This window comes from Mobula birostris, unplaced genomic scaffold, assembly GCF_030028105.1.
Source record: "Mobula birostris isolate sMobBir1 unplaced genomic scaffold, sMobBir1.hap1 scaffold_3380, whole genome shotgun sequence".
NCBI classification, from domain to species: Eukaryota; Metazoa; Chordata; class Chondrichthyes; order Myliobatiformes; family Myliobatidae; genus Mobula; species Mobula birostris.
In genome coordinates this window covers 24244-37295 of record NW_027276448.1, presented here as the reverse complement: position 1 = coordinate 37295, position 13052 = coordinate 24244, and the positions used below count along the sequence as shown (strand labels likewise).

General features: G+C 53.6%; 1 protein-coding gene across 1 annotated transcript; it reads left to right on the top strand.

Annotated features, from left to right (window-relative positions):
• Positions 1–5739: 5739 nt before the first annotated feature.
• LOC140193004 (F-box only protein 24-like) lies at positions 5740–11942 on the top strand (the record flags this gene model as incomplete). The annotated part of the gene is made up of 4 exons (XM_072250465.1): positions 5740–5861; positions 8582–8713; positions 9194–9364; positions 11607–11942. Coding segments are annotated over 4 exons (761 nt in total), but the record flags the coding sequence as incomplete, so codon positions are not given.
• Positions 11943–13052: the final 1110 nt, after the last annotated feature.

Sequence of the window (13052 nt, the reverse complement as noted above, 5' to 3'; positions counted from 1 at the left end):
GTGTAGGGTGGGAGTGGTCAGTGTCTGGGGTCAGACAGGGAGTTCAGGAAGAGGGTGGTGTGGTGGGAGTGGTCAGTGTCTGGGGTCAGACAGGGTGTTCAGGGAGAGGGTGGTGTGGGAGTGGTCAGTCTCTGGGGTCAGACAGGGTGTTCAGGGAGAGGGTGGTGTGGTGGGAGTGTCAGTGTCTGGGGTCAGACAGGGAGAAGGTGGTGTGGTGGAGTGGTCAGTGTCTGGGGTCAGGCAGGGAGTTCAGGGAGAGGGTGGTGTGGTGGGAGTAGTCAGTGTCTGTGGTCAGACAGGGTGTTCAGGGAGAGGGTGGTGTGGTGGGAGTGGTCAGTGTCTGGGGTCAGACAGGGTGTTCAGGGAGAGGGTGGTGTGGTGGGAGTGGTCAGTCTCTGGGGTCAGACAGGGAGTTCAGGGAGAAGGTGGTGTGATGGGAGTGGTCAGTGTCTGGGGTCAGACAGGGTGTTCAGGGAGAGGGTGGTGTGGTGGGAGTGTCAGTGTCTGGGGTCAGACAGGGAGTTCAGGGAGAGGGTGGTGTTGGGTGGGAGTGGTCAGTGTCTGGGGTCAGACAGGGTGTTCAGGGAGAGGGTGGTGTGGTGGGAGTGGTCAGTGTCTGGGGTCAGACAGGGTGTTCAGGGAGAGGGTGGTGCGGTGGGAGTGGTCAGTCTCTGGGGTCAGACAGGGTGTTCAGGGAGAGGGTGGTGTGGTGGGAGTGGTCAGTCTCTGGGGTCAGACAGGGTGTTCAGGGAGAGGGTGGTGTGGTGGGAGTGGTCAGTCTCTGGGGTCAGGGTGTTCAGGGAGAGGGTGGTCTGGTGGGAGTGGTCAGTGTCTGGGGTCAGACAGGGAGTTCAGGGAGAGGGTGGTGTAGGGTGGGAGTGGTCAGTGTCTGGGGTCAGACAGGGAGTTCAGGAAGAGGGTGGTGTGGTGGGAGTGGTCAGTGTCTGGGGTCAGACAGGGTGTTCAGGGAGAGGGTGGTGTGGGAGTGGTCAGTCTCTGGGGTCAGACAGGGTGTTCAGGGAGAGGGTGGTGTGGTGGGAGTGTCAGTGTCTGGGGTCAGACAGGGAGAAGGTGGTGTGGTGGAGTGGTCAGTGTCTGGGGTCAGACAGGGAGTTCAGGGAGAGGGTGGTGTGGTGGGAGTAGTCAGTGTCTGTGGTCAGACAGGGTGTTCAGGGAGAGGGTGGTGTGGTGGGAGTGGTCAGTGTCTGGGGTCAGACAGGGTGTTCAGGGAGAGGGTGGTGTGGTGGGAGTGGTCAGTCTCTGGGGTCAGACAGGGTGTTCAGGGAGAAGGTGGTGTGATGGGAGTGGTCAGTCTCTGGGGTCAGACAGGGTGTTCAGGGAGAGGGTGGTGTAGGGTGGGAGTGGTCAGTGTCTGGGGTCAGACAGGGAGTTCAGGAAGAGGGTGGTGTGGTGGGAGTGTCAGTGTCTGGGGTCAGACAGGGAGTTCAGGGAGAGGGTGGTGTGGTGGGAGTGGTCAGTGTCTGGGGTCAGACAGGGTGTTCAGGGAGAGGGTGGTGTGGTGGGAGTGGTCAGTGTCTGGGGTCAGACAGGGTGTTCAGGGAGAGGGTGGTGTGGTGGGAGTGGTCAGTGTCTGGGGTCAGACAGGGTGTTCAGGGAGAGGGTGGTGTTGGGTGGGAGTGGTCAGTGTCTGGGGTCAGACAGGGAGTTCAGGGAGAGGGTGGTGTGGTGGGAGTAGTCAGTGTCTGGGGTCAGACAGGGTGTTCAGGGAGAGGGTGGTGTGGTGGGAGTGGTCAGACTGGGTGTTCAGGGAGAGGGTGTCTCGGTGGGAGTGGTCAGTCTCGGGTCAGACAGGGAGTTCAGGAAGAGGGTGGTGTGGTGGGAGTGGTCAGTGTCTGGGGTCAGACAGGGTGTTCAGGGAGAGGGTGGTGTGGTGGGAGTGGTCAGTCTCTGGGGTCAGACAGGGTGTTCAGGGACAGGGTGGTGTGGTGGGAGTGGTCAGTGTCTGGCGTCAGACAGGGTGTTCAGGGAGAGGGTGGTGCGGTGGGAGTGGTCAGTCTCTGGGGTCAGACAGGGTGTTCAGGGAGAGGGTGGTGTGGTGGGAGTGGTCAGTCTCTGGGGTCAGACAGGGTGTTCAGGGAGAGGGTGGTGTGGTGGGAGTGGTCAGTGTCTGGGGTCAGACAGGGTGTTCAGGGAGAGGGTGGTGTAGGGTGGGATAGGTCAGTGTCTGGGGTCAGACAGGGTGTTCAGGGAGAGGGTGGTGTGGTGGGAGTGGTCAGTGTCTGGGGTCAGACAGGGAGAGGGTGGTGTGGTGGGAGTGGTCAGTCTCTGGGGTCAGACAGGGTGTTCAGGGAGAGGGTGGTGTGGTGGGACTGGTCAGTCTCTGGGGTCAGACAGGGTGTTCAGGGAGAGGGTGGTGTGGTGGGAGTGGTCAGTCTCTGGGGACAGGGTGTTCAGTGAGAGGGTGGTGTGGTGGGAGTGGTCAGTGTCTGGGGTCAGACAGGGAGTTCAGGGAGAGGGTGGTGTCGGGTGGGAGTGGTCAGTGTCTGGGGTCAGACAGGGAGTTCAGGAAGAGGGTGGTGTGGTGGGAGTGGTCAGTGTCTGGGGTCAGACAGAGAGAGGGTGGTGTTGGGTGGGAGTGGTCAGTGTCTGGGGTCAGACAGGGAGTTCAGGAAGAGGGTGGTGTGGTGGGAGTAGTCAGTGTCTGGGGTCAGACAGGGTGTTCAGGGAGAGGGTGGTGTGGTGGGAGTGGTCAGTGTCTGGGGTCAGACAGGGTGTTCAGGGAGAGGGTGGTGTGGTGGGAGTGTCAGTGTCTGGGGTCAGACAGGGAGAAGGTGGTGTGGTGGAGTGGTCAGTGTCTGGGGTCAGACAGGGAGTTCAGGGAGAGGGTGGTGCGGTGGGAGTGGTCAGTCTCTGGGGTCAGACAGGGTGTTCAGGGAGAGGGTGGTGTTGGGTGGGAGTGGTCAGTGTCTGGGGTCAGACAGGGAGTTCAGGGAGAGGGTGGTGTGGTGGGAGTAGTCAGTGTCTGGGGTCAGACAGGGTGTTCAGGGAGAGGGTGGTGTGGTGGGAGTGGTCAGACTGGGTGTTCAGGGAGGGGGTGTCTCGGTGGGAGTGGTCAGTCTCGGGTCAGACAGGGAGTTCAGGAAGAAGGTGGTGTGGTGGGAGTGGTCAGTCTCTGGGGTCAGACAGGGTGTTCAGGGAGAGGGTGGTGTGGTGGGAGTGGTCAGTGTCTGGGGTCAGACAGGGTGTTCAGGGAGAGGGTGGTGTAGGGTGGGATAGGTCAGTGTCTGGGGTCAGACAGGGTGTTCAGGGAGAGGGTGGTGTGGTGGGAGTGGTCAGTCTCTGGGGTCAGACAGGGAGAGGGTGGTGTGGTGGGAGTGGTCAGTGTCTGGGGTCAGACAGGGAGAGGGTGGTGTGGTGGGAGTGGTCAGTCTCTGGGGTCAGACAGGGTGTTCAGGGAGAGGGTGGTGGGGTGGGACTGGTCAGTCTCTGGGGTCAGACAGGGTGTTCAGGGAGAGGGTGGTGTAGGGTGGGAGTGGTCAGTGTCCGGGGTCAGACAGGGAGTTCAGGAAGAGGGTGGTGTGGTGGGAGTGGTCAGTGTCTGGGGTCAGACAGGGTGTTCAGGGAAAGAGTGGTGTGGTGGGAGTGGTCAGTCTCTGGGGTCAGACAGGGTGTTCAGGTAGAGGGTGGTGAGGTGGGAGTGGTCAGTCTCTGGGGTCAGGGTGTTCAGGGAGAGGGTGGTCTGGTGGGAGTGGTCAGTGTCTGGGGTCAGACAGGGTGTTCAGGGAGAGGGTGGTGTAGGGTGGGATAGGTCAGTGTCTGGGGTCAGACAGGGTGTTCAGGGAGAGGGTGGTGTGGTGGGAGTGGTCAGTGTCTGGGGTCAGACAGGGAGTTCAGGGAGAGGGTGGTGTAGGGTGGGAGTGGTCAGTGTCTGGGGTCAGACAGGGAGTTCAGGAAGAGGGTGGTGTGGTGGGAGTGGTCAGTGTCTGGGGTCAGACAGGGAGAGGGTGGTGTTGGGTGGCAGTGGTCAGTGTCTGGGGTCAGACAGGGAGTTCAGGGAGAGGGTGGTTTGGTGGGAGTGGTCAGTCTCTGGGGTCAGACAGGGTGTTCAGGGAGAGGGTGGTGTGGTGGGAGTGGTCAGTGTCTGGGGTCAGACAGGGAGTTCAGGGAGAGGGTGGTGTTGGGTGGGAGTGGTCAGTGTCTGGGGTCAGACAGGGAGTTCAGGGAGAGGGTGGTGTGGTGGGAGTAGTCAGTGTCTGGGGTCAGACAGGGTGTTCAGGGAGAGGGTGGTTTGGTGGGAGTGGTCAGTGTCTGGGGTCAGACAGGGAGTTCAGGAAGAGGGTGGTGTGGGAGTGGTCAGTGTCTGGGGTCAGACAGGGAGTTCAGGGAGAGGGTGGTGTTGGGTGCGAGTGGTCAGTGTCTGGGGTCAGACAGGGAGTTCAGGGAGAGGGTGGTGTGGTGGGAGTAGTCAGTGTCTGGGCTCAGACAGGGTGTTCAGGGAGAGGGTGGTGCGGTGGGAGTGGTCAGTCTCTGGGGTCAGACAGGGTGTTCAGGGAGAGGGTGGTGTGGTGGGAGTGGTCAGTCTCTGGGGTCAGACAGGGTGTTCAGGGAGAGGGTGGTGTGGTGGGAGTGGTCAGTCTCTGGGGTCAGACAGGGTGTTCAGGGAGAGGGTGGTGTAGGGTGGGATAGGTCAGTGTCTGGGGTCAGACAGGGTGTTCAGGGAGAGGGTGATGTGGTGAGAGGGGTCTTTGGGGTCAATCAGGGTGAGTTGGGAGAGGGTGGTGGGGTGGGAGTGGTCAGTGTCTGGGGTCAAACAGGGAGAGAGGGGAATTTGGTTTGTGCTACAGGGAGGTCAGGGAGAGCGAGACAAAAGACAGGGTCAGAGAAACAGCAGACAGAGCTTAATAATGGGACTGGGAGCTCCCTGCATCTTCAGCAATGTCCCTGAGGAGGATGAGAAGGGAATGTAAGAGGCAGGAGAGAGGTTGAATGAATCTGGGAGGGACAGGGGAGAAATTGCGAAGTCATATTTACAAGGATGTTGCCTGGATTGGGGAGCATGCCTTATGAGAATAGGTTGAGTGAACTCAGACTTTTCTCCTTGGAGTGACAGAGGATGAGAGGTGACCTGATAGAGGTGTATAAGATGATGAGAGGCATTGATTGTGTGGGTAGTCAGAGGCTTTTTCCCAGGGCTGAAATGGCTCGAATGAGAGGGCGCAGTTTTAAGGTGCTTGGAAGTGGGTACAGAGGAGACGTCAGGGGTAAGTTTTTTAAGCAGAGAGCGGTGAGTGCGTGGAATAGGCTGCTGGCAATAGTGGTCTATACGATAGGGTCTTTGAAGAGACTCCTGGACAGGTACATGGAGCTCAGAAAAATAGAGGGCTATGGGTAACCCTAGGTAAGTTCTAAGGTAAGGACATATTTGGCACAGCTTTGTGGGCCGAAGGGCTGTAGGTGCTGTAGGTTTTCTATGCTTCCCATCTCGATCTGTCTGATGGACAGTTCTGAGGGAGTATCACGGTGTCAGAGGGGCGGAGCTGAGGGAGTGATGCTCAGGTGGGGGTGGGTGGGGTGGGGCTGAGGGAGTGCCACTCTGTCGGCAAGGGCAGTACAGAGGGCTCGTTGGACAGTGGAAGCACACTTGTTTAAATGGTATGTTATGGTGTGGCCTCTGTACTGGCTCTCTTGCAGTCTCTGCAGGGAGCTCCCTCAGTGGGGCAGGAGGCTGTACTAAACAACCTGTTACTTTGTCATTATGCTCTGGCTGTCTGTTTCCAGACTCAGGTGCTGTCTACTTGGAAGTACACACTGCTGGTGTCTACCGAGACCTCTTTGGAACTCTTCACGCCTTTGATGCCTTTGACCCGCAGATGCCTCTGGCGCTGGCACTTTCCTCCAAGGTAAAGGTCGCACTAACCCCTTGCGCTCCGTGGAAATAATCACACAGCTGTGTGTACCATTGCCTAGTCTCTGGCCAGTCACTGATCCTCAGGTCTGCAGACCACTACAAAGCACTCCCAACTCGCCAGCCCCACTGTTGTAGAAACACTAACTAAGAACACTAGAGTGACTTGGAGTTTTGTTTATTAACCTGATATCATGGAGAGTCTGCAGCAGTCTCCACTGGCACCAGAACTCCGATTTTTAGGTAATACCAAGCTCATATTTATAGAAAACATAGAAACATAGAAAACCTACAGCACAATACAGGCCCTTCAGCCCACAAAGCTGCGCCGAACATGTCCTTACCTTAGAACTACCTAGGCTTACCCAGAGCCCTCTATTCTTCTAAGCTCCATGTAGCCATCCAGGAGTCTCTTAAAAGACCCTCTCGTTTCCGCCTCCACCACCACTGCCGCCGCTGGCAGCCCATTCCCCGCATTCACCACTCTCTGTGTAAAAAAAAACCAAAAAAACTTACTCCCGTCATCTCCTCTGTACCTAGTTCCAAGCACCTTAAAACTATGCCCTCTTGTGCTAGCCATTCCAGCCCTGCGAAAAAGCCTCTGACTACCCACACGATCAATGTCTCTCATTATCTTGTCACCTCTATCAGGTCACCTCTCATCCTCTGATGACAGCAAGGAAAACAACTTCACATAACTTTGTTTGGCATCCCATGGTCAGTAAATAATCAATCATTTAAAAGACATGTCAATTATCTCTCAGCGCGAGTCTAACAGTTCTTCTGCTTCCTGTTATCAGGGCTCATAGTTTATCCCCAGGCACAACTTCCCTCCTGGTTCCAGGGGCCTAATATCTTTTTAATTGGAGTCCCTGGCACTGCACTTATCATCCAAGGTTATACTCGACACGCATCACCAGTCTTAAGCCCAGCTGTTCCAGAATGGTCAAGTATCCCATCCGACACTAGTTTTAACCATTTCTACAACACCCACAGGGTTCTGCTCCCTGTCCAGACAGTAACCCTGCTGATGTCTCCCTCCCAGTGCATACGCTCCTTCCTCGAAGTGTGTTGCCAGGGCTTCCGATTCTCTGTGCCATGTCCTCCTGGCTGCACTTCAAACCTACAGTAATTCACACTGATGTCACTCATTGAACGAGTTCCCTGGTTTGTTTTTGCTGCTCTTTTCAAATACTGGTACACAAAACACTACTGTGCAATAAAGGCCCTTCAGCCCACAATATTGTGCCAGCTTTTTAACCTAGCCCAATATCAATCTAACCCATCCCACATAGTTCATCATTTTTCTGTCATCCATTGCCTATCTCAGAGTCTCTTTAATGTCCCTAATGTATTGCCTCTACCACCCCTGGCAGTGTGTTCCTTCCACGCACCCACCACTCTCTATATAAAAAAACTTATCTCTAATATCCCCCCCTGTGCTTCACTCCAAATCACCTTAAAATTAGCCCCCTTATATTAGCCATTTTCATCTTGGGTAAAAAGTCTGGCTGTCCACTAAATCTATGCCCCTTATCATCTTGTACACTACTGTAATGTCACCTCTCATCCTCCTCCACTCAAAAGAGAACAGCCCTAGCTTGCTCAACGTTTCCTCATAAGACATGCTTTATAATCCAGGCAACATCCTGGTGAATCTCCTCTGCATCATCTCGAAAGCTTCCACATCCTTCTGATAATGAGGCCACCAGAAATGAACAAGATGTTCCAAATGTGGTCTAACCAAAGTTTTATAGAACCGCAATATTACCTTGTTCCCAACTAATGAAGGTCAGAATACCATACACCTTAACCATGCTATCAACTTCCTGTACGAGACAAAAACTGGAAAAGCCTCATCGGCCCCAGGTACAATGTGCCCCCCCCCCCCACTGCACAGCAGTCTTCGGTCAGTGAGGGAGGGGAAATGGAGCAGATTCCTACTGCCGTCACAACAACAAGATGCCGGGTTCCTCATGCCCACCCATGCAAGGGATAGACCTGGCTGGTCCATGTCCCACAAATCCTACCAACCTGGGTTGAGTCTTTCCTCATTGAAGTGATGTGGACACCCAACTGTGACCCATGAGTGATGGTGCCGAGGCCAAACATGTCTACTGAGCGTGGCTTGACCAGGAAAGCAATGGAGCCACATTAAAGTGGACAAACTCTGCCTGAGCAGATTCTACAACTGACAGACCCACTTTCAAGAACGCCTCATCTGTTTGAGATTCAAGATTGTTTAATGTCATTTCCAGTGCACAACCGTAAAGAATAAAATGTTACTCCTCATCTGTTGCAGCACAAAAAAAGCACAATAAGATAAATAACACAATAATCAAAAAACACAAGATAGCTTGTAGCTATTATTCTGTCTAGTGCCACCAACCCGCACCCGGACCATACCCCTCCCATCCATGTACTTATCCAAGCTTCTCTTAAGTATTGAAATGAAACCCACGTCCACCACTTTCACTGGCATCTCGCTCCACACTCTCTCCACCGTCTGAATGAAGTTCCCCTTTCACACTTCACCTTTCACACTGAGTCAACTACGTATAGCTTTTGTTTGAAAATTCTACTGTATTTCTTCATTTTTCATTCTACTGTGAACGCCTGCAAAAAATGAATCTCCAGGTAGTCTATGGTACCATTCACGTACTTTGGTAACAAACTTAGTTACGACTTTGAGTGCTGACCGTAATATTCTTGCAGGTGATCAGTTGTTCACTGGGATACAACCACCTGGGGCTGGTCGATGAATTTGGACGTGTATTCATGCAGGGAAACAACCGATATGGACAACTGGGGACAGGTGACAAGATCGACAGAGGAGAACCAACCCTGGTACGGTCAAACTCTCTTGATCCCAACTCTTGCCATCTGTCTGTGCCTATAACACCATAGAAAATCAGTTTACCAGGCACCTATGGCATCTGACCCGGGAATGTGATGGAACAGTATAGAGGGTGCTTCACTCTGTTGACTAACTCTAGGAGTGTGTGATGGGACGGTGTAGAGAGAGCTTCACTCTGTGCCTGACTCTGGGAGTGTGTGATGGGATGGTGTAGAGAGATAGTTTCAGTCTGTGTCTGACCCCGGAAGTGTGTAATAGGATAGTGTGGAGGGATAGTTTCTGTTTATGTCTGACCCTGGGAGTGTGTGATGGGACAGTGTGGAGGGAGCTTCACTGTGTCTGACCTCAGGAGTGTGTAATAGGACCACGTGGAGGGATAGTTTCAGTCTGCGTGGGACTGTGTGATCTGGGGAGGAGGAGGTGGTGTGTGATGTGCATCCTGCTGCTCTCATATATCTGGTTGTGTCAAGGTGCCATACCTGAAGCGACCAGTGGACATCTGGTGTGGGCTGAACCACTCCTTGGTTCTCACGCAGTCCAGCGACTTCAGTAAGGAAGTGCACGGCTGTGGTTGTGGAGCGGGAGGTCGTCTGCCGGGGTTCCCAAAGGGCAGTGCCTTCTTTGTCAAGCTATATGTTCAGGTAGGTGCCAACTCTGGATTCTATTAGTTAATCTAGATTCTGTCATTGAGGGCTTTGGGAGGAATGGGGTGGGGAACTGGGGAGTGGGAAGGGGTTTGGGTCCATATTAAGATTGTTAGAACATTACAGCACAGTACAGGCCCTTCAGTTCACGATGTAGTGCTGACCTTTTAATCTACTCTGAATACATCCAATCCTTGCCTCTCATGTAGCCCTCCTTCTTTCCATCATCCGTGTGCTGATCTAAAAGAATCTCTCAAATGTCTCTGATACATCTGACTCTACCACTACCCCGTTCCACACACCCACCACTGTTTTTTTAAAAAAAATGCCTCTGTATTCCACCCCCCCAACACTTTCCTCCAATCACCTTACAATTTTGTCCCCTCATATTAGCCATTTCTTTCCTGGGGAAAGGTCTCTGGATGTCCTCTCCACCTGTGCCTCATCAATTCGTACACCTCAATCAAGCAGTCTCTCATCCTCCTTCGCTCCAAACAGAAAAGTCCTACCGAGCTTGTTGAGCCAAGGGTCCAGAAATGAGATTCCAGCTGCTTTGACCTCACTTGGGTGACCAGCTGACCACTATTATTAAGGGTGGTTCTTGTAATAATGATCAGAGAGGCACAGAGAGATCTGTATTTAATGGCAAATATATTTTTTGTCACAAGGAAGAACATGAACTTACACAACCAAATACCTGTGGCACACCTACTAAGTTTCCCTGACCTTCTATTAACAGTCAAAGAATAGAAAATATATTGCCAATTAAAAAGGTGTTTCTGCAGCTGACCACATGTCCCTCTCCGTCCCGGTTTGAATCTCCATGAAGGACACCTCACATCCGCGAGACCAACACACTTGGAGTGTCTGCTTTTATATTCAATAGACAATAGATAATAGGTGCAGGAGTAGGCCATTCAGCCCTTCGAGCCAGCACCGCCATTCACTGTGATCATGGCTGATCATCCACAGTCAGTATCCAGTTCCTGCCTTCTCCCCATATCCCTTCACTCCGCTATCTTTAAGAGCTCTATCTAAATCTTTCTGGAAAGAATCCAGAGAATTGGCCTCCACTGCCTTCTGAGGCAGAGCATTCCACAGATCCACAACCCTCTGTGTGAAAAAGTTTTTCCTCAACTCCGTTCTAAATTGTCTACCCCTTATTCTTAAACTGTGGCCTCTGGTTCTGGACTCCCCCAACATCGGGAACATGTTTCCTGCCTCTAGCGTGTCCAATCCCTTAATAATCTTATATGTTTCAATCAATATTCATTCCTTACCAATTCAGATATTACAATCCAGTGTCATTGGCTGTAGGTCATGTGTCTGACCTTTAGCTCCTTTCTATTGGCTCTGCTCCAAGCCAGCACCCATATCTTGCCCTCTTCCCAGCAAGTGACAATCTGTAATTTATGGCTCTGTTCTCAATCAGCTTGATTCACTCAGAACAGATGCTGACCCCAACAGTCAAAAACCTGCATCCAACCAAAGAACATCTCACAAATAACTTATTTAGAAATGGTTCCTAGTTCAGCAGATTACCTGAGGCTTCATTGTGCCTATTTTAAAACACTTATCAAACCAAGCGACTGTCTCACGAAATGGAGAACCCAGTCTCCTTCATAAAATGGCGGCCTCCTTCTCCTTCCTCATGGCAAGAACCAAAGACAATTGGTCCACTGTCCCTGATTCATTCAAATTCACTGACTGTAGTTCCTTCTGGCCAACACCACTCCATCCTTTTGGAATGACCTGTGACTCTGTAAACTGCCTCTTCACAATTGCATTCACCAACAGTGCTAAGCACAGCATCCCAAACCCATTCTGAGGGAGTGTCACACTCTGAGGTTGGAGGCAATGTAGGAATGTCGCACTGTAGGACGGGCTGTTCAGCAGTGGTATTCCTCCAAGAAATGAGATCTGAAAATGCGAAAATCTGTGTTGCTTCCCTCCATAGCATTAGGGTATCACAGATTGGCCAGATAGGGTTATTAGGCAGAGTCAGTTCCCCATGCTAAGGCTGCTAAAAGTAGAAGGAATGGTTCCAGGTGAGGAGGTGGAGGTTTAAAGGTTAAAATTTTCACATGAAGGGTAGTTATGATGGGACTCAACTATCAGAGGAGGTGGGGAGGTGAGACGAGCAGGAATGAGTGAGGAAGAGAGGAGTGTGGGATTGGAGCAGGCTGGTGGGGTTAGAGTGGAACAAGGGGTATGATTCTGTGCCCTGTGCTCACTGCAGGTCCCCCATTGTACCAGGCTACTGTGTTCCAGCCGTGAGTGCCTCTACATGCTGTCCTGCCACGACATCAACCAGGAGCCAGTGTTTCGGGAGCTGCCTTCTGCCAAGGCCCGGTGCCAGGGTGCCGGCACTGACGGGGAGGGCTCGCGCCTGTGTGCCCGCTACCTAAGCCAGCTGGAGAGCTGTGGCAGCCTGCCCGAGCAGATGCAGATGATGAAGGAGATTGTGGGTCAGATGGGGTTGTCTGCCTACCAGAAGGACTTTCTGAAAGAGGCCATCAGCACCTTGCAGCGGTCGACAGGTGTCCGGCACCCTAGTGGTGGAGTGTTGATGTGACCCTCCCTCCCTGGGCGAGGCCAGGATCCTCAGCACCACCTCCAGTCCGCCAGCCATGGAGCTTTATCTTTATGGACGCAGAGCCAGAAAATCAGGACTTCAAATTTGCGTTGTTTTTTTATACAGAAATAAATTATACAGATGACAGGAAGGAGGGCCTGGCTGTGTTTATGGACAGTGGCAGTGACAGTTACAACAGCTGGGGGAGAGTGTTCACTCCACCATCTCGTCTGCGACCAGACTCCCCGGGGATGGATCGCGTCAGACGTGGGGGAAGAGTGTTCACTCCACCATCTCGTCTCCGACCAGACTCCCCGGGGACGGATCGCGTCAGACGTGGGGGAGCGTTCACTCCACCGTCTGCGACCAGACTCCCCGGGGACGGATCGCGTCAGACGTCGGGGAGCGTTCACTCCACCGTCTGCGACCAGACTCCCCGGGGACGGATCGCGTCAGACGTGGGGGAGCGTTCTCTCCACCGTCTGCGACCAGACTCCCCGGGGACGGATCGCGTCAGACGTGGGGGAGCGTTCTCTCCACCGTCTGCGACCAGACTCCCCGGGGACGGATCGCGTCAGACGTGGGGGAGCGTTCGCTCCACCGTCTGCGACCAGACTCCCCGGGGACGGATCGCGTCAGACGTGGGGGAGCGTTCGCTCCACCGTCTGCGACCAGACTCCCCGGGGACGGATCACGTCAGACATGGGGGAGCGTTCACTCCACCGTCTGCGACCAGACTCCCCGGGGACGGATCACGTCAGACATGGGGGAGTGTTCACTACACCATCCTGTCCCCCCCAACTCCCCAGGGAGAGGTCATGTCAGTGTTGGGGGAACCTCAACCTCACTCTCAAACAGACCTCTCCAACCCTCTCCGTCAAGGCACACCCTTCACTTCCGCACTCCCTCCCTGCATCCTGGTCCCTTCCGTGGGAGTTTGCTTTCTTGGGGGATGTTAACGGCGGGAGGAGAGAGAGCAGCACTGTGCGCGCGCAGCCCTCCAGTGAAAAATGACATCGTATCTGTTAAATAGGGGCTGTGGATGATTCTGATTTGATGAAGATGGACAAGAAAGCACAGAGGAACATCTGGAGAAATTTCTGAAACACT